The sequence below is a fragment of the Hyla sarda genome, chromosome 6 (assembly GCF_029499605.1).
Source record: "Hyla sarda isolate aHylSar1 chromosome 6, aHylSar1.hap1, whole genome shotgun sequence".
NCBI lineage: Eukaryota > Metazoa > Chordata > Amphibia > Anura > Hylidae > Hyla > Hyla sarda.
The window spans coordinates 92,826,779-92,850,856 of record NC_079194.1 but is presented as its reverse complement, the minus strand read 5'-3'; the positions used below and the strand labels follow the sequence as shown (position 1 = coordinate 92,850,856).

The 24,078-nt window shown below is 43.1% G+C and overlaps 1 protein-coding gene across 2 annotated transcripts in view; it reads left to right on the top strand.

Moving 5' to 3' along the window:
• The window catches only part of LOC130275887 (ficolin-2-like), a 104,824-nt gene that overhangs the window by 2,129 nt on the left and 78,617 nt on the right, over positions 1-24,078 (top strand). For both annotated transcript variants that reach the window (XM_056524489.1, XM_056524488.1), the window contains exons 2-3: positions 10,553-10,799; positions 12,315-12,437. In XM_056524489.1, the coding sequence (XP_056380464.1) occupies positions 12,371-12,437 (67 nt within the window). In that variant the 5' untranslated portion in view covers positions 10,553-10,799; positions 12,315-12,370. The remainder of the gene's footprint in view (positions 1-10,552; positions 10,800-12,314; positions 12,438-24,078) is intronic.

Below are 24,078 nucleotides of genomic sequence, written 5' to 3'. Positions count from 1 at the left end.
GGGGGGAAGTGTATTGGAGGGGGGAAGTGTATTGGAGGGGGGGAAGTGTATTGGACAGGGGGGGGGAGTGCATTGGAGGGGGGAGTGCATTGGAGGGGGGGAGTGCATTGGAGGGGGGAAGTGCATTGGAGGGGGGAAGTGTATTGGACGGGGGGAAGTGTATTGGAGGGGGGAGTGCATTGGAGGGGGGAAGTGTATTGGACGGGGGGAAGTGTATTGGACGAGGTGGGGGGAGTGTATTGGACGAGGTGGGGGGGAAGTGTTTTGGATGAGGTGGGGGGGAAGTGCATTGGACGGGGGGAAGTGCATTGGACGGGGGGGAAGTGTATTGGATGGGGGGAAGTGCATTGGAGGGGGGGGAGTGTATTGGACGGGGGGAAGTGCATTGGAGGGGGGGAAGTGTATTTGACGGGGGGAAGTGTATTGGACGAGGTTGGGGCGGAGTGTATCGGACGAGGTGGGGGGAAGTGTTTTGGACGAGGTGGGGGGGGAAGTGTATTGGAGGGGGGAGGAAGTGTATTTGATGGAGCACAAGGCATTAAGATGGAGGGGGAGAGGGATAATGGCGGTGGGGGTGGGGTGGGGTAAGTAATAAAGCACAAGGCATTACATTTTAATGCATTGTGCTTTATTTCTCCCTCATCCCCCCTCCACCATTATCCCTCTCCCCCTCCATCTTAATGCCTAGTGCTTTATCCCTCTCCCCCCTTAATCTTAATGCCTTGTGCTTTATTGCTCCCCATCCCCCCTCCATCATTATCCCTCTCCCCTTCCATTTTAATCCCCTTGCGCCATTCCCCTTCCTATGATCCCCTTTTGTCATATCGGATAATAATGGCACAAGGGGATTAAGATGGAGGGGGGGAAATGGCAAAAGGGGATCAGAGGGAGGGGGGATAACGACACAAGGGGAATAAGATGGAGGATGAATAATGGCACAAGGGGATAAAGATGGAGAGGGAATAATAACACAAGGGGATAAAGATGGAGGATGAATAATAACACAAGGGGATAAATATGGAGGGGGAATAATAACACAAGGGGATAAAGATGGAGGAGGAATAATAACACAAGGGTATAAAGATGAAGGAGGAATAATAACACAAGGGGATAAAGATGGAGGGGGAATAATGGGACAAGGGGATAAAAATGGAGGAGGAATAATAGCACAAGGGGATAAAGATGAGGAGGAATAATAGCACAAGGGGATAAAGATGAAGGAGGAATAATAACACAAGGGTATAAAGATGAAGGAGGAATAATAACACAAGGGGATTAAGATGGAGGAGGAATAATAACACAAGGGGATAAAGATGGAGGAGGAATAATAACACAAGGGTATAAAGATGAAGGAGGAATAATAACACAAGGGGATAAAGATGGAGGAGGAATAATAGTACAAGGGGATAAAGATGGAGGAGGGAATAATAACACAAGAGGATTAATATGGAGGGGAGAGGGTTGATTATCCCCCTCCATCTTTATCCCCTTGTGTTATTATTCCTCCTCCATCTTTATCCCCTTGTGTTATTATTCCTCCTCCATCTTTATTCCCTTGTCCCATTATTCCTCCTCCATCTTTATCCCCTTGTGTTATTATTCCCTCCTCCATCTTTATCCCCTTGTGTTATTATTCCTCCTCCATTTTTATCCCTTTGTCCCATTATTCCCCCTCCATCTTTATCCCCTTATGCTATTATTCCCCCCTCCATCTGATCCCCTTTTGCCATATTGGATGATAATGGCACAAGGGGATTAAGATGGAGGGGGAAATAATAACACAAGGGGATAAAGATGGAGGAGGAGGAATAATAACACAAGGGGATAAAAATGGAGGAGGAATAATAACACAAGGGGATAAAGATGGAGGAGGAAGAATGGCACAAGGGGATAAAGATGGAGGAGGAATAATAACACAAGGGGATAAAGATGGAGGAGGAATAATGGCACAAGGGGATAAAGATGGAGGGGGAATAATGGGACAAGGGGATAAAAATGGAGGAGGAATAATAGCACAAGGGGATAAAGATGGAGGAGGAATAATAACACAAGGAGATAAAGATGGAGGAGGAATAATAACACAAGGGGATAAAGATGAAGGGGGAATAATAACACAAGAGGATAAAGATGGAGGATGAATAATAACACAATGGGATAAAGATGGAGGAGGAATAATAACACAAGGGGATAAAGATGGAGGAGGAATAATAACACAAGGGGATAAAGATGGAGGAGGAATAATAACACAAGGGGATAAAGATGGAGGAGGAATAATAACACAAGGGGATAAAGATGGAGGGGGAGTAATGGGACAAGGGGATAAAGATGGAGGGGGAATAATAACACAAGGGGATAAAGATGGAGGAGGAATAATAACACAAGGGGATAAAGATGGAGGGGGAGTAATGGGACAAGGGGATAAAGATGGAGGAGAAATAATAACACAAGGGGATAAAGATGGAGGAGGAATAATAACACAAGGGGATAAAGATGGAGGGGGAATAATAGTACAAGGGGATAAAGATGGAGGAGGAATAATAACACAAGGGGATAAAGATGGAGGAGGAATAATGACACAAGGGGATAAAGATGGAGGAGGGGAATAATAACACAAGGGGATAAAGATGGAGGAGGAATACTAACACAAGGGGATAAAGATTGAGGAGGAATAATAACACAATGGGATAAAGATGGAGGGGGAATAATAACACAAGGGGATAAAGATGGAGGAGGAATACTAACACAAGGGGATAAAGATTGAGGAGGAATACTAACACAAGGGGATAAAGATGGATGAGGAATAATAACACAAGGGGATAAAGATGGAGGGGGAATAATAACACAAGGGGATAAAGATGGAGGAGGAATAATAACACAAGGGGATAAAGATGGAGGAGGAATAATAACACAAGGTGATAAAGATGGAGGAGAAATAATAACACAAGGGGATAAAGATGGAGGAGGAATAATAACACAAGGGGATAGAGATGGAGGAGGAATAATAGCACAAGGGGATAAAGATGGAGGAGGAATAATAACACAAGGGGATAAAGATGGAAGAGGAATAATAACACAAGGGGATAAAGATGGAGGAGGAATAATAACACAAGGGGATAAAGATGGAGGAGGAATAATAACACAAGGGGATAAAGATGGAGGAGGGAATAATAACACAAGGGGATAAAGATGGAGGAGGAATAATAACACAAGGGGATAAAGATGGAGGAGGAATAATAACACAAGGTGATAAAGATGGAGGAGGAATAATAACACAAGGGGATAAAGATGGAGGAGGAATAATAACACAAGGGGATAGAGATGGAGGAGGAATAATAGCACAAGGGGATAAAGATGGAGGAGGAATAATAACACAAGGGGATAAAGATGGAGGAGGAATAATAACACAAGGGGATAAAGATGGAGAGGGAATAATAACACAAGGGGATAAAGATGGAAGAGGAATAATAACACAAGGGGATAAAGATGGAGGAGGAATAATAACACAAGGGGATAAAGATGGAGGAGGAATAATAACACAAGGGGATAAAGATGGAGGAGGAATAATAACACAAGGGGATAAAGATGGAGGAGGAATAATAACACAAGGGGATAAAGATGGAGGGGGAGTAATGGGACAAGGGGATAAAGATGGAGGGGGAATAATAACACAATGGGATAAAGATGGAGGGGGAATAATAACACAAGGGGATAAAGATGGAGGAGGAATACTAACACAAGGGGATAAAGATTGAGGAGGAATACTAACACAAGGGGATAAAGATGGAGGAGGAATAATAACACAAGGGGATAAAGATGGAGGGGGAATAATAACACAAGGGGATAAAGATGGAGGAGGAATAATAACACAAGGGGATAAAGATGGAGGAGGAATAATAACACAAGGTGATAAAGATGGAGGAGAAATAATAACACAAGGGGATAAAGATGGAGGAGGAATAATAACACAAGGGGATAGAGATGGAGGAGGAATAATAGCACAAGGGGATAAAGATGGAGGAGGAATAATAACACAAGGGGATAAAGATGGAGGAGGAATAATAACACAAGGGGATAAAGATGGAGAGGGAATAATAACACAAGGGGATAAAGATGGAAGAGGAATAATAACACAAGGGGATAAAGATGGAGGAGGAATAATAACACAAGGGGATAAAGATGGAGGAGGAATAATAACACAAGGGGATAAAGATGGAGGAGGGAATAATAACACAAGGGGATAAAGATGGAGGAGGAATAATAACACAAGGGGATAAAGATGGAGGAGGAATAATAACACAAGGTGATAAAGATGGAGGAGGAATAATAACACAAGGGGATAAAGATGGAGGAGGAATAATAACACAAGGGGATAGAGATGGAGGAGGAATAATAGCACAAGGGGATAAAGATGGAGGAGGAATAATAACACAAGGGGATAAAGATGGAGGAGGAATAATAACACAAGGGGATAAAGATGGAGAGGGAATAATAACACAAGGGGATAAAGATGGAAGAGGAATAATAACACAAGGGGATAAAGATGGAGGAGGAATAATAACACAAGGGGATAAAGATGGAGGAGGAATAATAACACAAGGGGATAAAGATGGAGGAGGGAATAATAACACAAGGGGATAAAGATGGAGGAGGAATAATAACACAAGGGGATAAAGATCGAGGAGGAATAATAACACAAAGGGATAAAGATGGAGGGGGAATAATAACACAAGGGGATAAAGATGGAGGAGGAATAATAACACAAGGGGATAAAGATGGAGGAGGAATAATAACACAAGGAGATAAAGATGGAGGAGGGAATAATAACACAAGGGGATAAAGATGGAGGGGGGAAGCATTAGTATAAAGGTAAGAACACGCCTTTTGTCCGCAGGTACCCCTCGCGCGCAAGTTCCGTGCGAGGGGGTACCCGCGGACATACTTTCAGCCTTTGGGGGTACAGTCGCCAAAAAGGTTGAGAACCACTGCATTAGAGGACTTCAAAGTATAGCAGCAATTTTCAATAAATATTGAAAATCTGAATTTTTCATGGGCCATTTAAGTTTGAAGTGGATTTTAGGGGCCTTTCTCTCAGAAATCTCCCATAATTGACCCCATTATAGAAACTGCACCCCTCAAAGTATTCAAAATGACATTCAGAAAGTTTGTTAACCCTTTAGGTATTTCACAGGAATAGCAGCAAAATGGAGGCAAAAATTCTAAATCCAAATTTTTTACAGTAATATGTTCTTGTAGACCAATATTTTTTATTTGTATAAGGGAAAAAAAGGAGAAAAAGACAAAATTTGTAACCTAATTTCTCTCGAGTAAGGAAATACCTCATATGTGGATGTAAAGTGCTCTGTGGGTGCAGAAGAGGGCTCAGAAGGGAAGGAGCGACAATGGGATTTTGGGGAGCGAATTTTGCTGAAATGGTTTTTGGGGGGAATGTCGCTTTTAGGAAGCCCCCATGGTGCCATAACAGCAAAAAAATGCCCACATGGAAAACTATTTGGGAAACTACACTGCTCAAGGAATGTAACAAGGGGTACAGTGAGCCTTAACACCCCACAGATGATTGACAAACTTTCGTTAAAGAAGATATCCCATGCAGCAAAGAGAAAAAAATACCTAGCCATTCCATAGTATATTCACCTACCACCTCTCTGACATGTTTGTGATTTTTTTTTCCGGCCCCCATTCACCGGCTATTCAGCTCATAAATTCCAGTTACTTCCTGGTTATGGTGGCTATGCCTGTGATCTCAAAGACTACATTTCCCTGCATGCACTGCTCACATTTCCTGCTCTCAGCTGCCTGAGCAGAGAGCTTGTTAACACTCTTAACTTATGTTAGTCACTCCCACAGCTCTGCTAGCTCACTCCCACATAACACTGAGCTCCAATCATAGCCCTATACAGCAGGGTGGCCACATAACACTGAGCTCCAATCATAGCCCTATACAGCAGGGTGGATACGAGGAAACAAACTAATCTCAGTGCTCAGAGAGAGGGACCCTGGAGTTGAAGCTGCAGTTTTACACTGTAAAATAACTCCCTCCCCCTCCTCCTCTCAGTGAAACAGCTTTACAGTGTCACAGTCACCTCCCCCCTTCTCTGCCCTGCACTCCTCCCTCCCCAGTGCTCAGTGTGACAGCTCTACTCTCCCTCCCCTCCATTCTCAGTGTGACAGCTCTACGCTGGCAGCTCCCTCCCCTTCCCCCTCTTCTCCGTTATCAGTGTAAAAACATTAGCAAGGAGAGGGGAGAGAATCAGCCTGTTTGCTGGGGCTGCTATGATCTGAATCAGCCGGCATATAGGCAGTGCTGCTCAGCCAATCACTGCAGAACAGAGGGAGGACAGTGTGAATATTTATCAGATGGGAGGGGCTAAGGCCGAGCACAGGGAGCTCTCTGCAGCACAGGGGTTTTCTGGGTAATTGTCACGTCACGGCCTCGGGATGCTGCTGATAACAGCCTGAATAGGGGGTCGCAAGTCATGAAAACCTGGAACTGCTGAACTTCCTGTCAGACAGAAGAATGAAGAAAAAGCTTGTTTCTAAGCAGCATTGGTAATGGAAGTGATTTACAAACCTATATAACTTTACCTTCTGCACTAAAAGCTGAACAATTTTTTACTGTGAGACATGTCCTTTAAAGTAGGACATGAAAATTTTATTTTTTTCACTGAAATGCAGATGTTACCCCAATTTTTTTATTTTCACAAGGGGTAATAGGTGGAAATGTCCCCCTGCAGGTGCACTAGAGGGCTCAAAATGTCGCTCCGACATTGGGCTTTTGGAAAGCAAATTTTGCTGAAATGGTTTTTGGGGGGCATGTCTCATTTAGGAAGTCCCTGTGGTGCCAGAACAGCAAAAAAAAAAACACATGGCACACAATTTGGGAAACTACACCCATCAAAGAACGTAACAAGGGGTACAGTGAGCCTTAACATCCCACAGGTGTTTGCCAAATTTTCACAAAAGTTGGACATGAAAATGAAAAAAAAAATTTTCACTAAAATGCTGGTGTTAGCCAAAATTTTTCATTTTTACAAGGGGTAATAGGAGAAAAAGCCCCCCAAAATTTGTAACACAATTTCTTCTGAGTATGGAAATACCCCATATGTTGATGTAAAGTACTCTGTTGGCGCATTAGAGGGCTCAGAAGAGGAGAAGCGCCATTGAGCTTTTGTAGAGAGAATTTGGTTGGAATAGAAGCCGGGGGCCATGTGCGTTTACAAAGCCCCCATGGTGCAAGAACAGTGGACCCCCCACATGTGACCCCATTTTGGAAACTACACCCCTCATGGAATGTAATAAGGGGTGCAGTGAGCGTTTACACCCCACTGCCATTTGACAGATCTTTGGAACAGTGGGCTGAACAAATAAAAATTTACATTTTTAATTTTCACGGACCAGTGTTCCAAAAATCTGTCAGACACCTGTGGGTGTAAATACTCACTGCAAAAAATGAAAGTGAAAGCTTCCCGGCAGCTCAGTTGTGCTGTTCGGGACCATCGAGATAAAATCGCAATGTCCCGATCAGCTAGCACGCGAGCAAAGGTCCCCTCACCTGTCTCCGTCGTGTCCGATCGGCGATTGATTGCTCCAAGCCTGAGATACAGGCTTGAGCAATCCACCGCCTATAACACTGATCAATGCAAAGCTATGGCTTTGCAGGGATCAGTGTAAAAGATCAGTGTGTGCAGTGTTATAGCCCCCTATGGGAGCTATAACACTGCAAAAAAAAAGTGGAAAAAAAAGTTAATAAAGATCATTTAACCCCTCCCCTAATAAAGGTATGAATCACTCCCCTTTTCCCATAAAAAAAAGTGTAAATAAAAATAAACATATGTGGTATGACCATGTGTGTAAATGTCCGAATTATAAAAAATATATGGTTAATTAAACCGCACGGTCAATAGCGTATGCGCAAAAAAATTCCAAAGTTCAAAATAGCGTATTTTTGATCACTTTTTATATCATGAAAAAATGAATTAAAAGCGATCAATAAGTCCTATCAATGCAAAAATGGTACCTCAGATCACAGCGCAAAAAAATTTGCCCTCATACCGGCCTGTGCGCGGAAAAATAAAAAAGTTATAGGGGTCAGAAGATGAGAATTTTTAACGTATATATTTTCCTGCATGTAGTTATGATTTTTTTCAGAAGTACGACAATATCCAACCTATAAAAGTAGGGTATCATTTTAACCGTATGGACTTACAGAATAAAGATAAGGCAATTACCGAAAAATGCACTGCATAGAAACGGAAGCCCCCAAAAGTTACAAAATGGCATTTTTTCTTCAATTTTGTCGCACAATGAATTTTTTTTCCATTTCGACGTGGATTGTTTGGTAAAATGACTAATGTCACTGCAAAATAAAATTGGTGGCGCAAAAGATAAGCCATCATATGAAATTTTATGTGCAAAATTGAAAGCGTTATGATTTTTAGAAGGTGATGAGGAAAAAATAAAAATGCAAAAAGGGAAAAACCCTGCGTCCTTAAGGGGTTAACGAAAATGTGTCAAACAGCTGTGGGGTGTAAAGGCTCACCTCTGATTACATTCAGTGAGGGGTGTAGTTTTCAAAATGGGGTCACATGAGGGTTTTTTTTTTTTTGCATTTATATCAGAACCGCTGTAACCAGCTGCCACCCCTGTGCAAATCAGCAGTTTAGGCCTCAAATGTAAATGGTGCGCTCTCACTTCTGATCCCTGTTGTGTGCCTGCAGAGCACTTTACATCCACATATGGGGTATTTTGGGGGTCTTTGTTCCCTTTTACCTCTTATGAAAACAAAATGTATGGGGCAACATTAGCATGTTAGTGTAAAACATTATATATTTTTTTACACTAACATGCTGGTGTAGACCCCAACTTTACCTTTTTATAAGGGCTAAAAGGAGGAAAAGCCCCCCAAAATTTGTAGCGAATTTGTGGCCCTAAACTGTTGCCTTGAAATATGACAGGGCTCCGGAGTGAGAGAGCGCCATGCACATTTGAGGCCCAAATTGGGGATTTGCATAGGGACGGACCCAAGTATGGCGCTTGCCTCCTCCACCAAAAATAGCTACGGCAGTGTTCTCCAAACAGGGTGCCTCCAGCTGTTGCAAACCTCTCAACATGCCTGGACAGTCAAGACTGTTGAGACACAATTAGCTCCTAGCAGGCTGTAACTACCCCTCCCCCTTATTACTATAATTAATTAAATAATAACTGACACAACAACAATTTAACTTTTCCGTGGGTGGGGATTGGCCACAGCTTTATTTATAAAATTACTTATATAAATAACAATTTAACTGTAACAAAGACACCGATTGGCTTCTTACCAACCCGAGAGGTGCTGCCACACCGTCCTGTGTGGAGGTCTACCCCGGGTTGACCCCGCTTTCACCGTCTTCTTACCGCCAAGCTGTGACTTACAATAAACAGAGATACAAAAAAGGGAGGGAGGGAGGGCAAAACTCCGGGTCCCGGGCAGATTGAGGGGGGAAGGGAGGCACCACAGCTATAAATACCCAGGGGAGGGCCCCTGAAAGCCCGGGAAACTATTGAACCCCTGATTGGTGCACTCCTTCCCCCCACCCATGGGACATACCACTATAGCCACTGGCAAGTTTTACAGGTGGGGGAGGGGGCTAAAACATTGCCTGTATATTTCTTAACCCCTTAACTGCTCACCAGTCAGGGGGCAAGCTAGTTATGCACAGCTTGCCCCACCATGGCTGTCTGGCAATACTGGGAGTTGTTATTTTGCAACAGCTGAAGGCTCCGTTTTGGAAACAGTGCTCAAGACATTTTTACGGGTGTGTATATGTAGTGTACGGGTGTGCATATGTAGTGTTTTACTCTTTATTTTGTGTTAGTTTAGTGTAGTGTAGTGTTGTTAGGGTACATTCACATGGGTGGGGGTTCAGAGCGAGTTTCCCGCTGGGAGTATGAGCTGCAGTGTAAATTTGCCATAGCTCAAACTTAAAGAGGAAAACTCACTGTAAACCCCACCCGTGTGAATGTACTCTGTACATTCACATGGGGGAGGTGACTACAGCAGTGTTTCCGCACCAGTATACCTCCAGCTGTTGCAAAACTATATCTCCCAGCATGCATGGTCTGTCAGTGCATGCTGGGAGTTGTAGTTTTGCGACTGCTGGAGGCACACGGGTTGGGAAACACTGAGTTAGGTAACAGACAGTGTTTCTCAACAACTGGAGGAAAACTGTTTGGAGACCACTGTGTAGTGGTCTCCAAACTGTGGACTTCCAGATGTTGCAAAACTTCAACTGCAAGCATGCCCAGACTGCCCAGGCATGCTGGCAGTTGTAGTTCGGCAACCTCTGAAGGGCCAGATGTTGCAGAACTACATCGCTCAGTTCAACTCCCAGTATGTGTCATTCAGGTGTCCCCCCCCCCCTCATTCACACATAGAAATCATCCCCAGTCCGAGATTTATTCCCCTGCAGTCTATACATCCCCAGCCCGTGCGCCTTGTTATCCCTTCACATAACACTTCCTCCCCTTCACATACATCTTCTCTGTCTTCTTTCAGTGCAGACCTGCGTCCTCAGAAGACAAAGCAGGGGGAGGGGAGATGAGGAGCTGTGTAGGAGCTTCTTGCTCTCATGCACACCTGTGACCACCTGGAGGGGGAGATGAGGAGGCGTGGCCTATCTCTGTCATGCAGTTTTGAAAGAACAGAGAAAAAAAATTACATCTTGTCCACAGCCTAATCCTAACCTGTGAACAACAGTAAGAGATCCAACACAGAACTACAGAACTCCCTGGCCCACAAACAGGTAAGAAAAAAAAGACACATGCTACATAAACATATAATACATGTCAATTGCAAAAACTTGAACATTAAAAGAAGATGCAATATAGCCAAAAATCTTAATCACCGGAGTACCCCTTTAAGGGGATAAAGAGTACCTGTCACTAAATAAATCTTTTAATATAGTATTCCTTGTGTAAATAGCAGACACTTTCCCAATCACTTGCTTTATAAATATGTTTAAAATGTAATATAAAAAACAGCCACTAGGTGGCTCTGTTCTGTTCCCTGCCACAATTAATACAGTGAGTTTGGTTTCCTCCCGGCCTGGCAGGAGTCCGAACTCAGGAAGTGTTTCTCTGCACTGAGCTTGATTGACAGCTGCACAGAGTGTGAAAGCTCCACAGATTCTCACAGAAAGCCGCACAGACTGACAGCTGAAGGAGAGCCTCACTGAATACTGCATAGACTGAAATATACACAGAGCCTGAGGTCTTCTATTCATCACAATGCTGCAACATAGTGAGGGCGGAAGTTGTCCCCCAACAGGCTTCAGTGATGTCACGCTCCTGGGAAACACCCACTTTCTCCTGCTGTGAAATTGCACTATGTGAGCAAGAAGAAGCCTGAGGTAGTTGAGAACAGTTTATTTGGTGGCAGGTACTTTTTAAGCTAAAGGGTACCTCTCATCAAATAAACTTTTGATATATTTTAGATTAATGAATGTTGAATAACTTTCCAATAGCATGTTAATGAAAAAATATGCTTCTTTCTCTTGTATTTTTCCCGATCAGTCCTGTCAGCAAGCATTTCTGACTCATGCTGGAGTCCTAAACACTCAGAGCTGCCAGCTTGCTTTGTTCACAGCCAAACAGGCTGTGAACAAAGCAGGCTGGCAGCTGAGTGTTCTCCTTTGTGAACAAATCAGACTGGCAGCTCGTAGTGTTTAGGACTCCAGCATGAGTCTGAAATGCTTGCTGCCAGGACTGGTAGAGAGACCCCTAGTGGTAATTTCTTCAAAGTGGAAAATGAAATAGAAAGAAGCATATTTTTTAATAACATGCAATTGTAAAGTTATTCTGCATACATTAATCTATAATATATCAAATGTTTTTTGATGAGAGGTACCCTTTAAATCATGCTAAAGTTAATAACACATAGGGAGGTCAGGTTTGAAAACTGAACCTTTGTCCTGAAGGCCAAGATAGGTTGCGTCAACAAAGAGTGCGACAACTAGGCAGTGTCATGAAGGGGCCAAACTATACTTTTGTGGCACTTTCTCTGACTGCTGTTTTATGTTCTTTGTCTGGCTCTATGGAGCTAATCTCCCACACTATCTTGAACAAAACATTAAAAAGAACAGGATTGAGACATACCTGGCATTGCTGATCTTATCCCTTGGCTCATACCATTCATCAATAACCAAATGACTGCCATGTCTTAATTCTGTTCCTTGTAGTGATTTGTTTAAGTGTCTATGGAAAGATCATGAGAAAGTGTATACATCTAGGAAGAAATATGCGGATGTTTTCCTAACTAGGCTCCAATAAAAACCCATTTCCGTCACACAACTGAAGATCAGATGTACTTGGCACAATGTGGGCTTTACTGGCTGCTGCTCTCTGCTTGGGATCCTCTGTTAGTGCTGAACACTCATGTCCCGGTGAGTAATCTCTGATCAGTAGATACGGACCTCAAATATGTATTGTAGACAATGTTCAGGAGCAGCTGGAAGCTGGAAACTTAATAGTACATTATATATATAGTTAGTATGGTTGAAAAAAGACATACGTCCATCAAGTCCAACCAGGGGCTTGAAGGGAAGGATGTAAGGGGATAAGGGAAAGGGATGTAGTTTTATAATTCTGCATAAGCTTTAATGTTATTTTGTTCCAGGAATGTATCTAACCCTGTTTTAAAGCTGTTAATTGTTCCTGCTGTGACCAGTTCCTGAGGTAGACCGTTCCATAAATTCACAGTCCTCACGGTAAAGAAGGCGTGCCGCCCCTTTAGACTAAACCTTTTCTTCTCCAGACGGAGGGAGTGCCCCCTCGTCCTTTGGGGGGGTTTAACCTGGAACAGTTTTTCTCCATATTTTTTGTATGGGCCATTAATATACTTATATACGTTTATCATATCCCCCCTTAAACGTCTCTTCTCAAGACTAAACAATTGTAACTCCTTTAATCGCTCCTCATAGCTAAGATGTTCCATGCCCCATATTAGTTTAGTCGCGCGTCTCTGCACCCTTTCCAACTCCGCAGTGTCCCTTTTATGAACAGGCGACCAAAACTGAACAGCATATTCCAGGTGAGGCCGTACCAATGCTTTATAAAGGGGGAGTATTATGTCCCTGTCCCTTGAGTCCATGCCTCTTTTGATACATGACAATATCCTGCTGGCTTTGGAAGCAGCAGCCTGACATTGCATGCTATTCTGTAGTCTGTGATCTACAAGTACACCCAGATCCTTCTCTACCAGTGACTCTGCCAGTTTAATCCCCCCTAAGACATACGATGCATGCAGGTTATTAGTACCCAGATGCATAACTTTACATCTATCCACATTGAACCTCATTTGCCAAGTGGAGGCCCAGACACTTAGTCTATCCAAGTCATCTTGTAACTTATGCACATCCTCTATAGACTGTACCGTGCTACAAAGCTTGGTGTCATCTGCAAAGATAGAAACAGAGCTGTTAATACCATCCTCTATATCATTGATAAATAAATTAAACAGCAGCGGGCCCAGTACTGAACCTTGGGGTACACCACTAATAACCGGGGAACATTACTATTACTAATTGAATCATAGCACTCAGATAATTTTTGTACACCTACCAGGTATTGGCTCTTGATTCAATATACCAGGGCCAGTTTTGCTGCTACTGAAGGAAGTGGTTGCCGTGTGGCTGCAGATTTGTCACTAATATGGTTAAATCCATTATGGATACAGTGAATCAAAACATTATGAAGGACATTTATTATTGTTTGTCTTAAGAGTGATTTGGAGTAAGTCATTTTTATTTTGGTTTTTCTTACGTGACATGACATATTTATCATAATATTGCTCGGCAGGGCCGGATTAAGAGCATCATGGGCATGGTGCTGAAGATTTTGATGGTCCTTTTTATAGAAATATATAAAATGAAAACTCAACACAAAGCAATTTTGTTTAACACAAATAAAGTGCATTCGTCACATGTTTTAAGCAAATTACCAGGATAAATGAATATATGATAGCGTAATATATGATAGCGTATGGAAACTTTGCATATCTTTATAGAATCTGTTCTTCAGCTATAAAAAATAAAAATCACTTTGCTCTGGCTGAGTCTCTCTGAAGCTATGGTTTGCATTCTAAAGTGTTGTATTCTTAAGTGTGAACATCTGAGAAGTTTTATACGCAGAAGTACATGTGCTGAGTGTAAGTCTGTAAGCTTGGAGTGTTTGAATTTAGTCTAAAACAAGTTTGGGTTGGTGCAGATACTGTAGATCATTGTTTTCCAACCAGGGTGTCTCCAGCAGTTGCATAACCCTTGCATTTTTTTCCCTCTGGTCTGTAGCACACCTGGGGAAGGTTAATTAATTAACTGCTCTCAGGTGTATAAAACTAACTGGGATACTCTGTGAGCCTTGCTCTGACTGAGTCTAACTGAAGCTTTGGTTTGTATTCTAAAGTGTGACCATCTGAGAAGTTTTATACGCAGAAGTTTAAAAAGCAGTTGTAGTAAGCAGGACCCACTGTAACTGTAAGTATTACACTCCCTTGATAAAAGTAATTTTTTTTAATAGTTAAAATTAAATAGTTAAAATAGTTAAAATTTCTTAATAGTTAATAACAGCTGTTTGTCACCTAGGATATGGACAGCAGGATTGGAGGTTTTCTTCAGTGCACATTGTGCCACATGTATACATCTCTGGAGCAGCAGCTTCAGGGTGAATACCGCTGTGACAAATGTGAGCATGTTGCCCACCTGGAAGCTCGTATTAGAGATCTAGAGGAGCAAAATGCAACATTGAGGGTGATTGACAATCTTACAGAGCAAGCAGTTAGTGGGGTAGAAATGGAGGTTGGAGAAACTAGCCAGGAGGCCCAAGTAGGAAGCTAGGTTAATGTAGTTAGAGGGACTGGAAAGGGGGCAAGGAAAAGGAAGGCCACTTCTGCTTCTGATCTCCCAAGTAAAATTGTCAAGTTGGGCAATGATGCGAGGGCCTCAGTATCAGAGATGGCAACCCTAGTGGATACTGGTCTCCCTAACAGCCAGGGGAACAGCTCAACTAGTAGTGTGGGGGATGGTAACGCAGGTAGGCCAAGACAGTTAGTTGTGGTAGGGGATTCTATAATCAGGAAGACGGATAGAATAATTTGTCGCCAAGACCACCTCAACCGAATGGTTTGCTGTCTCCCTGGTGCCATGGTTCGACATGTGGTGGAAAGGGTGGACAAATTACTAGGGGGGGGCTGGGGATGACCCAGCTGTCGTGGTCCATGTGGGAACCAACGACAGAATACATGGTAGGTGGAGGTCCTTGAAGAATAATTACAAGGAACTAGGTGCCAAGCTGAAGGGAAGGACCTCTAAGGTTGTGTTCTCTGGAATACTTTCTGTGCCATGCGCATCGCAGAAAAGACAGCGGGAGCTTAAGGAGTTAAATGCATGGCTTAAGTCGTGGTGTAAGGGGAAAGGGTTTGGGTTTTTAGAGCACTGGGCTGACTTTCCATTGGGGTACAAACTCCAGATCATTTGCACCTGAATGGAAGGGGGTCCGCTGTGCTGGGGAAGAGAATCCTGGAAGGGGTGGCAGAGTATTTAAACTAGGTGAGTGGGGGGAGGATAATAAAGCAAAGAAAGCAGACAGTGGGATGGATAGGTTAGAGAGGGGTCAGGACATAATGGTGGGTGGAGAGGAGTCCTGTGGGGGGAGGTTAAGAGCAGTGGATAAGGAGATCCAAGGGTTACAAACCAGCCGTAAAAATAAATGTAGCCCGAAAAATTTTAACCCCAATAATTCAAAAAATTCCATTAGCCCCAATAACTCAATAACCACAATAAGCCCCATTAACTCAAAAAATACCATTAGCCCCAATAACTTAAATAATAACTTTAGACCCAATAACGCAAAAAATCCCATTAGCCCCAATAACTTTAATAACGTTAGACCCAATAACTCAAAAAATCCCATTAGCCCCAATAACTTAAATAGTACAATTAGCCCTTATAACTCAAATAATAACATTAACCCCAATAACTCAGAAAATCCCATTAGTGAGACTATATGTGTAAAACTTAATGGAAATGTAAAGTGTATGTTCACAAATGCCAGAAGCCTAGCAAATAAAATGGGGGAGCTTGAGGCCTTGATACTGGAGGAACATCTTGATATAGTTGGGGTCACTGAGACATGGCTGGACTCCTCGCATGACTGGGCCGTTAATCTGCAGGGGTTTACATTGTTTCGCAAGGACAGAATGAACAGAAAAGGTGGTGGAGTCTGTCTGTATGTAAGAAGTGGTATGAAAGTCAGTGTGAACGATGCCATAGTGTGTGATGATTCTGAGGATGTGGAATCACTGTGGGTAGAATTACAAAAGGAGGGAAATACTGAAAAAATATTTGGTGTAATCTATAGACCCCCTAATATCACTGAAGAGATAGAAGGTCGGCTGCATAAACAAATAGAGAGGGCCGCCCGGGCAGGTACAGTGGTAATAATGGGAGATTTTAACTATCCAGATATAGATTGGGGTCCAGGGTTGGCTAAAACTACAAAGGGGCGACAATTCCTAAATTTATTGCAGGATAATTTTATGGGCCAGTTTGTGGAGGACCCAACAAGAAGTGATGCCTTGTTGGATCTGATCATTTCCAACAACGCAGAGCTGGTTGGTAATGTAACTGTGCGGGAAAACCTTGGTAATAGCGACCACAATATAGTTACTTTTTACTTAAAATGTAGAAAACAAAGACAGGCAGGGAAAGCAAAAACATATAACTTTAAAAAGGCAAATTTCCCTGGGCTGAGGGCTGCACTACAGGACATAGACTGGGGGGAGGTGTTCTCAAATACTGATACAGAAGGTAAATGGGACATCTTTAAATCAACTCTAAATCACTATACAGCTAAATATATACCAAAGGGGAACAAATATAAACGATTAAAACTAAATCCTACATGGCTGACAAACGTTGTTAAAAGAGCAATAAATAACAAAAAATAGCCTTCAAAAAATACAAATCTGATGGGTCAGCTATAACATTTAAACAGTACAAGGAGCTTAATAAAATCTGTAAAAATGTAATAAAAACAGCAAAAATTCAAAATGAGAGACAGGTGGCCAAAGAAAGCAAAACTAATCCTAAATATTTTTTTTAGATATATAAATACAAAAAAACCAAGGACAGAGCATGTAGGACCCCTTAATAATTATAACGGGGAGGTTGTCACGGGCGATCAAGAGAAGGCGGAGCTACTGAATGGGCTCTTTAGTTCTGTATATACTTTGGAAAAAGGAGCTGACATTGGCCAGGTCAGTGCTGGTAACACATCATGTAATGTACTGAACTGGCTTAATGTAGAGATGGTACAAGGTAAGTTAAGTTAAGTAAATGTAAGCAAATCTCCAGGACCGGATGGACTACTCCCAAGAGTTCTTAGAGAGGTAAGTTCAGTAATATCTGTACCCTTGTTCATGATATTTAGAGATTCTCTGGTGTCTGGTATTGTGCCAAGGGACTGGCGCAAGGCGAATGTGGTGCCAATCTTCAAGAAAGGCTCTAGGTCTTCCCCAGGAAACTATAGACCGGTAAGTCTAACGTGCATTGTGGGTAAATTGTTTGAAGGACTTATAAGGGATTACATACAGGAATACATAGGGGATAATAGTACTATAAGTGATAGCCAGCATGGGTTTACTAAGGATAGAAGTTGTCAAACCAATCTAATTTGCTTTTATGAAGAGGTGAGTAGAAGCAGAGGACAGAGGAATGGCTGTGGATATAGTGTTTCTGGATTTTGCTAAAGAATTTGATACTGTCCCTCAGTCGTCTGACAGGTAAGTTAAAGGGGTACTCCAGTGAAAACCTTTTTTCTTTTAAATCAACTGGTGGCAGAAAGTTAAACATATTTGCAAATTACTTTTATTAAAAAAATCTTAATCCTTTCTGTACTTATTAGCTGCTGAATACTACAGAGGAAATTATTTTCTTTTTGGAATGCTCTCTGATGAAATCACGAGCACAGTTCTCTCTGCTGACGTTATTATAACAATAATAACACTTTAATTATTGTTGTCCTTAGTAGGATTTGAACCCAAGTCCCTAGCACTGCAAGGCAGCAGTGCTAACCACTGAGCCACCATGCTGCCCTTTGCATACATCTGCTATGCTTGGTTGCTAAAATGGACAGAGTAGTCAGCAGTGTTCCAAAAAGAAAGGAATTTCCTCTGTAGCATCCAGCAGCTAATAAGTACTGGAAGGATTAAGATTTATTAATAGAAGTTATTTACAAATATGTTTAACTTTCTGCCACCAGTTGATTTAAAAGAAAAAAGGTTTTCACCAGAGTACCCCTTTAACCCCTTAAGGACCAGGCCATTTTACACCTTAAGGACCGTAGCGTTTTTTGCAATTCTGACCACTGTCACTTTAAACATTAATAACTCTGGAATGCTTTTAGTTATCATTCTGATTCTGAGATTGTTTTTTCGTGACATATTCTAATTTAACTTAGTGGTAAAATTTTATGGTAACTTGCATCCTTTCTTGGTGAAAAATCCCAAAATTTGATGAAAAAAATGAAAATTTTGCATTTTTCGAACTTTGAAGCTCTCTGCTTGTAAGGAAAATGGATATTCAAAATAAAACATTTTTCGGTTCACATATACAATACGTCTACTTTATGTTTGCATCATAAAATTTATGAGTTTTTACTTTTGGAAGACATCAGAGGGCTTCAAAGTTCAGCAGCAATTTTTAAATTTTTCGCAAAATTTTCAAACTCGCTATTTTTCATGGACCAGTTCAGGTTTGAAGTGGATTTGAAGGGTCTTCATATTAGAAATACCCCATAAATGACCCCATTATAAAAACTACACCCCCCAAAGTATTCAAAATGACATTCAATAAGTGTATTAACCCTTTAGGTGTTTCACAGGAATAGCAGAAAAGTGAAGGAGAAAATTCACAATCTTCATTTTTTACACTCGCATGTTCTTGTAGACCCAATCTTTTAATTTTTGCAATTGGTAGAAAGGAGAAAATTTTTACTTGTATTTGAAACCCAATTTCTCTCGAGTAAGGACATATGTCATATGTCTATGTTAATTGTTCGGCGGGCGCAGTAGAGGGCTCAGAAGGGAAGGAGCGACAAATGGTTTTTGGGGGGCAGGTCACCTTTAGGAAGCCCCTATGGTGCCAGGAGAGCAAAAAAAAAACACATGGCATACCATTTTGGAAACTAGACCCCTCGGGGAACGTAACAAGGGGTAAAGTGAACCTTAATACCCCACAGGTGATTCACGACTTTTGCATATGTAAAAAAAAAAAAATGTTTTACCTAAAATGCTTGGTTTCCCAAAAATTTTACATTTTTAAAAAGGATAATAGCAGAAAATACCCCCCAAAATTTGAAGCCCAATTTCTCCCGATTCAGAAAACACCCCATATGGGGGTGAAAAGTGCTCTGCTGGCGCACTACAGGTCTCAGAAGAGAAGGAGTCACATTTGGCTTTTTGAAAGCAAATTTTGCTCTGGGGGCATGCCGCATTTAGGAAGCCCCTATGGTGCCAGAACCGCGAAAAAACCCCACATGGCATACCATTTTGGAAACTAGACCCCTCGGGGAACGTAAAAAGGGATAAAGTGAACCTTAATACCCTACAGGTGTTTCACGACTTTTGCATATGTAAAAAAAAAATATATATATTTTTACCTAAAATGCTTGATTTCCCAAAATTTTAACATTTTTTGAAAGGGTAATAGCAGAAAATACCCCCCAAAATTTGAAGCCCAATTTCTCCCGATTCAGAAAACACCCCATATGGGGGTGAAAAGTGCTCTGCTGGCGCACTACAGGTCTCAGAAGAGAAGGAGTCACATTTGGCTTTTTGAAAGAAAATTTTGCTCTGGCGGCATGCCGCATTTAGGAAGCCCCTATGGTGCCAGAACCGCAAAAAAAAACCACATGGCATACCATTTTGGAAACTAAACCCCTCGGGGAACGTAACAAGGGGTAATGTGAACCTTAATACCCCACAGGTGATTCACAACTTTCGCATATGTAAAAAAAAAAAATTTTTTTTACCTAAAATGCTTGGTTTCCCAAAAATTTTACATTTTTAAAAAGGGTAATAGCAGAAAATACCCCCCAAAATTTGTAACACAATTTCTCCCGAGTACGGCGATACCCCATATGCGGCCCTAAACTGTTGCCTTGAAATAAGACAGGGCTCCAAAGTGAGAGCGCCATGCGCATTTGAGGCCTAAATTAGGGACATGCATAGAGGTGGACATAGGGGTATTCTACGCCAGTGATTCCCAAACAGGGTTGTAAAAGTCCCAGCATGCCTGGACAGTCAGTGGCTCTCTGGTAATACTGGGAGTAGTTGTTTTGCAACAGCTGGAGGCTCCGTTTTGGAAACAGTGGTGTACCAGACATTTTTCATTTTTATTGGGGAGGGGGGCTGTGTAGGGGAATGTGTATATGTAGAGTTTTTTACTTTTTATTTTATTTTGTGTTAGTGTAGTGTTTTTAGGGTACAGTCGCACGGGCAGTAGTTTCTCGCTGGCAGTTTGAACTGCGGCAGAAAATTTGCCGCAGCTCAAACTTGCAGCCGGATACTTACTGTAATCCTCCGCCCATGTGAGTGTACCCTGTACGTTCACATTGGAGGGGGGAGAAACATCCAGCTGTTGCAAAACTACAACTTTCAGCATGTAGGGTCTATAAGTGCATGCTGGGAGTTGTAGTTTTGCAACAGCTGGAGGCTCCATTTTGGAAACAGTGGCGTACCAGACGTTTTTCATTTTTATTGGGGAGGGGGGCTGTGTAGGGGTATGTGTATATGTAGTGTTTTTTACTTTTTATCTTATTTTGTGTTAGTGTAGTGTTTTTAGGGTACAGTCGCACGGGCGGGGGGTTCACAGTAGTTTCTCGCTGGCAGTTTGAGCTGCAGCAGAAAATTTGCCGCAGCTCAAACTTGCAGCCGGATACTTACTGTAAGCCTCCGCCCATGTGAGTGTACCCTGTACATTCACATTGGGGGGGGGGGACATCCAGCTGTTGCAAAACTACAACTCCCAGCATGTACGGTCTATCAGTGCATGCTGGGAGTTGTAGTTTTGCAACAGCTGGAGGCACACTGGTTGTGAAACACAGAGTTTGGCAACAAACTCAGTGTTTTGCAACCAGTGGGCCTTCAGCTGTTGCAAAAGCTACAACCCTCAGCATGTACGGACAGCGGAAGGGCATGCTGGGTGTTGTAGTTATGCAACAGCGGGAGGCATACTACTTTGGCTGGGGATGCTGTGGATTGTAGTTATGCAACAGCTGGAGACACACTGGTTTGCTACTTAACTCAGTGTGCCTTCAGCTGTTGCAAAACTACAACTCTCAGCAGTCACCGACAGCCAACGGGCATGCTGGGAGTTGTAGTTATGCAACCAGCAGATGCACCACTACAAGTCCCAGCATGCACTTTAGCTGTTTGTGCAAGCTGGGAGTTGTAGTTACACAACAGCTGAAGGTACACTTTTCCATAGAAAGAATGCGCCTCCAGCTGTTGCAAAACCATAAGTCCCAGCATGCCCATAAGGGAATGCTGGGAGTTGTGGTGGTCTGCCTCCTCCTGTTGCATAACTACAGCTCCCAGCATGCCCTTTTTGCATGCTGGGAGCTGTTGCTAAGCAACAGCAGGAGGCTGTCACTCACCTCCTGCTGCTGCTGATCGATGCTGCAGGTCAGTCCCGCCGCCGCCGCCGTCGTCGCTCCTGGGGCCCCGATCCCAACATTAACGCCGGGGATCAGGGTCCCCAGCACCCGGGGTCTTCTGCCCGCACCCGCTCACGTCCTCCGGAAGAGGGGCGGAGCGGGTGCGGGAGTGACACCCGCAGCAGGCGCCCTGATTGGTCGGCCGGGAATCTTGCCGATGAATCAGGGCGATCGTGAGGTGGCACCAGTGCCATCTCACCCCTGCAGGCTCTGGCTGTTCGGGGCCGTCTCTGACGGCCCCGATCAGCCAGTAATTCCGGGTCACCGGGTCACTGGAGACCCGATTGACCCGGAATTGCCGCAGATCGCTGGACTGAATTGTCCAGCGATCTGCGGCCATCGCCGACATGGGGGGGCATAATGACCCCCCTGGGCGATATGCCGCGATGCCTGCTGAACGATTTCAGCAGGCATCGGGCACCGGCTCCCCTCCGGCTAGCGGCGGGGGGCCGGGAATGGACAGGACGTACTCCTACGTCCTCGGTCCTTAAGGACTCGGAAACGGGGGCGTAGGAGTACATCCATTGTCCTTAAGGGGTTAAGGACCGGGGGGTTTTCCGTTTTTGCATTTTCGTTTTTTGCTCCTTGCCTTTAAAAAATCATAACTCTTTCAATTTTGCATCTAAAAATACATATGATGGCTTATTTTTTGTGCCACCAATTCTACTTTGTAATGACATCAGTCATTTTGCCCAAAAATCTACGGTGAAACAAAAAAAAAGAAATTGTGCGACAAAATTTTTAAAAAACGCGGTTTTGTAACTTTTGGGGGCTTCCGTTTCTACGCAGTGCGTATTTCGGTAACACCTTATCATTATTCTGTAGGTCCATATGGTTAAAATGATACCCTACTTATATAGGTTTGATTTTGTCGGACTTCTGGAAAAAATCATAACTACATGCAGGAAAATTAACACGTTTAAAATTGTCATCTTCTGACCCCTATAACTTTTTTATTTTTCCGTGTATGGGGCGGTATGAGGGCTCATTTTTTGCGCCGTGGTCTGAAGTTTTTAACAGTACCATTTTGCATTGATAGGACTTATTGATCGCTTTTTATTCATTTTTAAATAATATAAAAAGTGACCAAAAATGCACTATTTTGGACTTTGGAATTTTTTTGCGCGCACGCCATTGACCGAGCGGTTTAATTAATGATATATTTTTATAATTCGGACATTTCCGCACGCGGTGATACCATATGTTTATTTTTATTTTTATTTACACTGTGTTTTTTTTTTATTTGAAAAGGGGGGTGATTCAAACTTTTAATAGGGGAGGAGTTAAATGATCTTTATTCACTTTTTCCCCCCCTTTTTTTTTGCAGTGTTATAGGTCCCATAGGGACCTATAACACTGCACACACTGATCTCTTATACTGATCATTGTTATCCCATAGGGACCTATAACACTGCACACACTGATCTTCATCATTGATCACTGGTTTCTCATAGGAAACCAGTGATCGACGATTCTGCCGTATGACTGCTCATGCCTGGATCTCAGGCACTGAGCAGTCATTCGGCGATCGGACAGCGAGGAGGCAGGTAGGGGCCCTCCCGCTGTCCTGTCAGCTGTTCGGGATGCCGCGGCTATCCCGAACAGCCCGACTGAGCTAGCCGGCAACTTTCACTTTCACTTTTAGCCGCGCGGCTCAGCTCTGAGCGCGCGGCTAAAGGGATAATAGCGCGCGACGCCGCGATCGGCGCTGCGCGCTATTAGAGGCGGGTCCCGGCTTCACTATGACGCCGGGCCCGCCGTGATATGTACCGATACGTCCTTGGTCCTTAAGGGGTTAAGCAGCCCGCTGTCCACCTAACCACCCAGGGCCTTTGGTAAGGAAACAGGGCTGGCCTGGGACATCACATGGCCGCAGAGGCGGCTCTAGACTTTGTGAGGCCTTAGGCGAAATGTGAACATGAGGCCCCACATCATTTTCAGCAGACCTCCCATGGTGATCCTGCACTCAGGGACCGAAGCAGGACACCGGAGGCCCCATAGGAGCGCTGGAGGTGAGTACAGGTTTATTTTTTTTATATACTAGATATAGGCATTCTTCTGAAAATAAAACCCTTCAGCCAAATAGCCACTTTAACAGTGTATTGTGACATCACTGTGCATATTAACCCTGTACTGGCATGTCACGGTATATATTAACCCTGTATTGTGATGTCACTGTGCATATTAACCCTGTACTGTAAGTCACAGTACAGGGTTAATATGCACAGCACCATCACAGTACATGATTAATATACACAGTAATATCACAGTACAGAGGGAGGCCATGCTGCAAAGTACAGGGTTAAGCAGTGA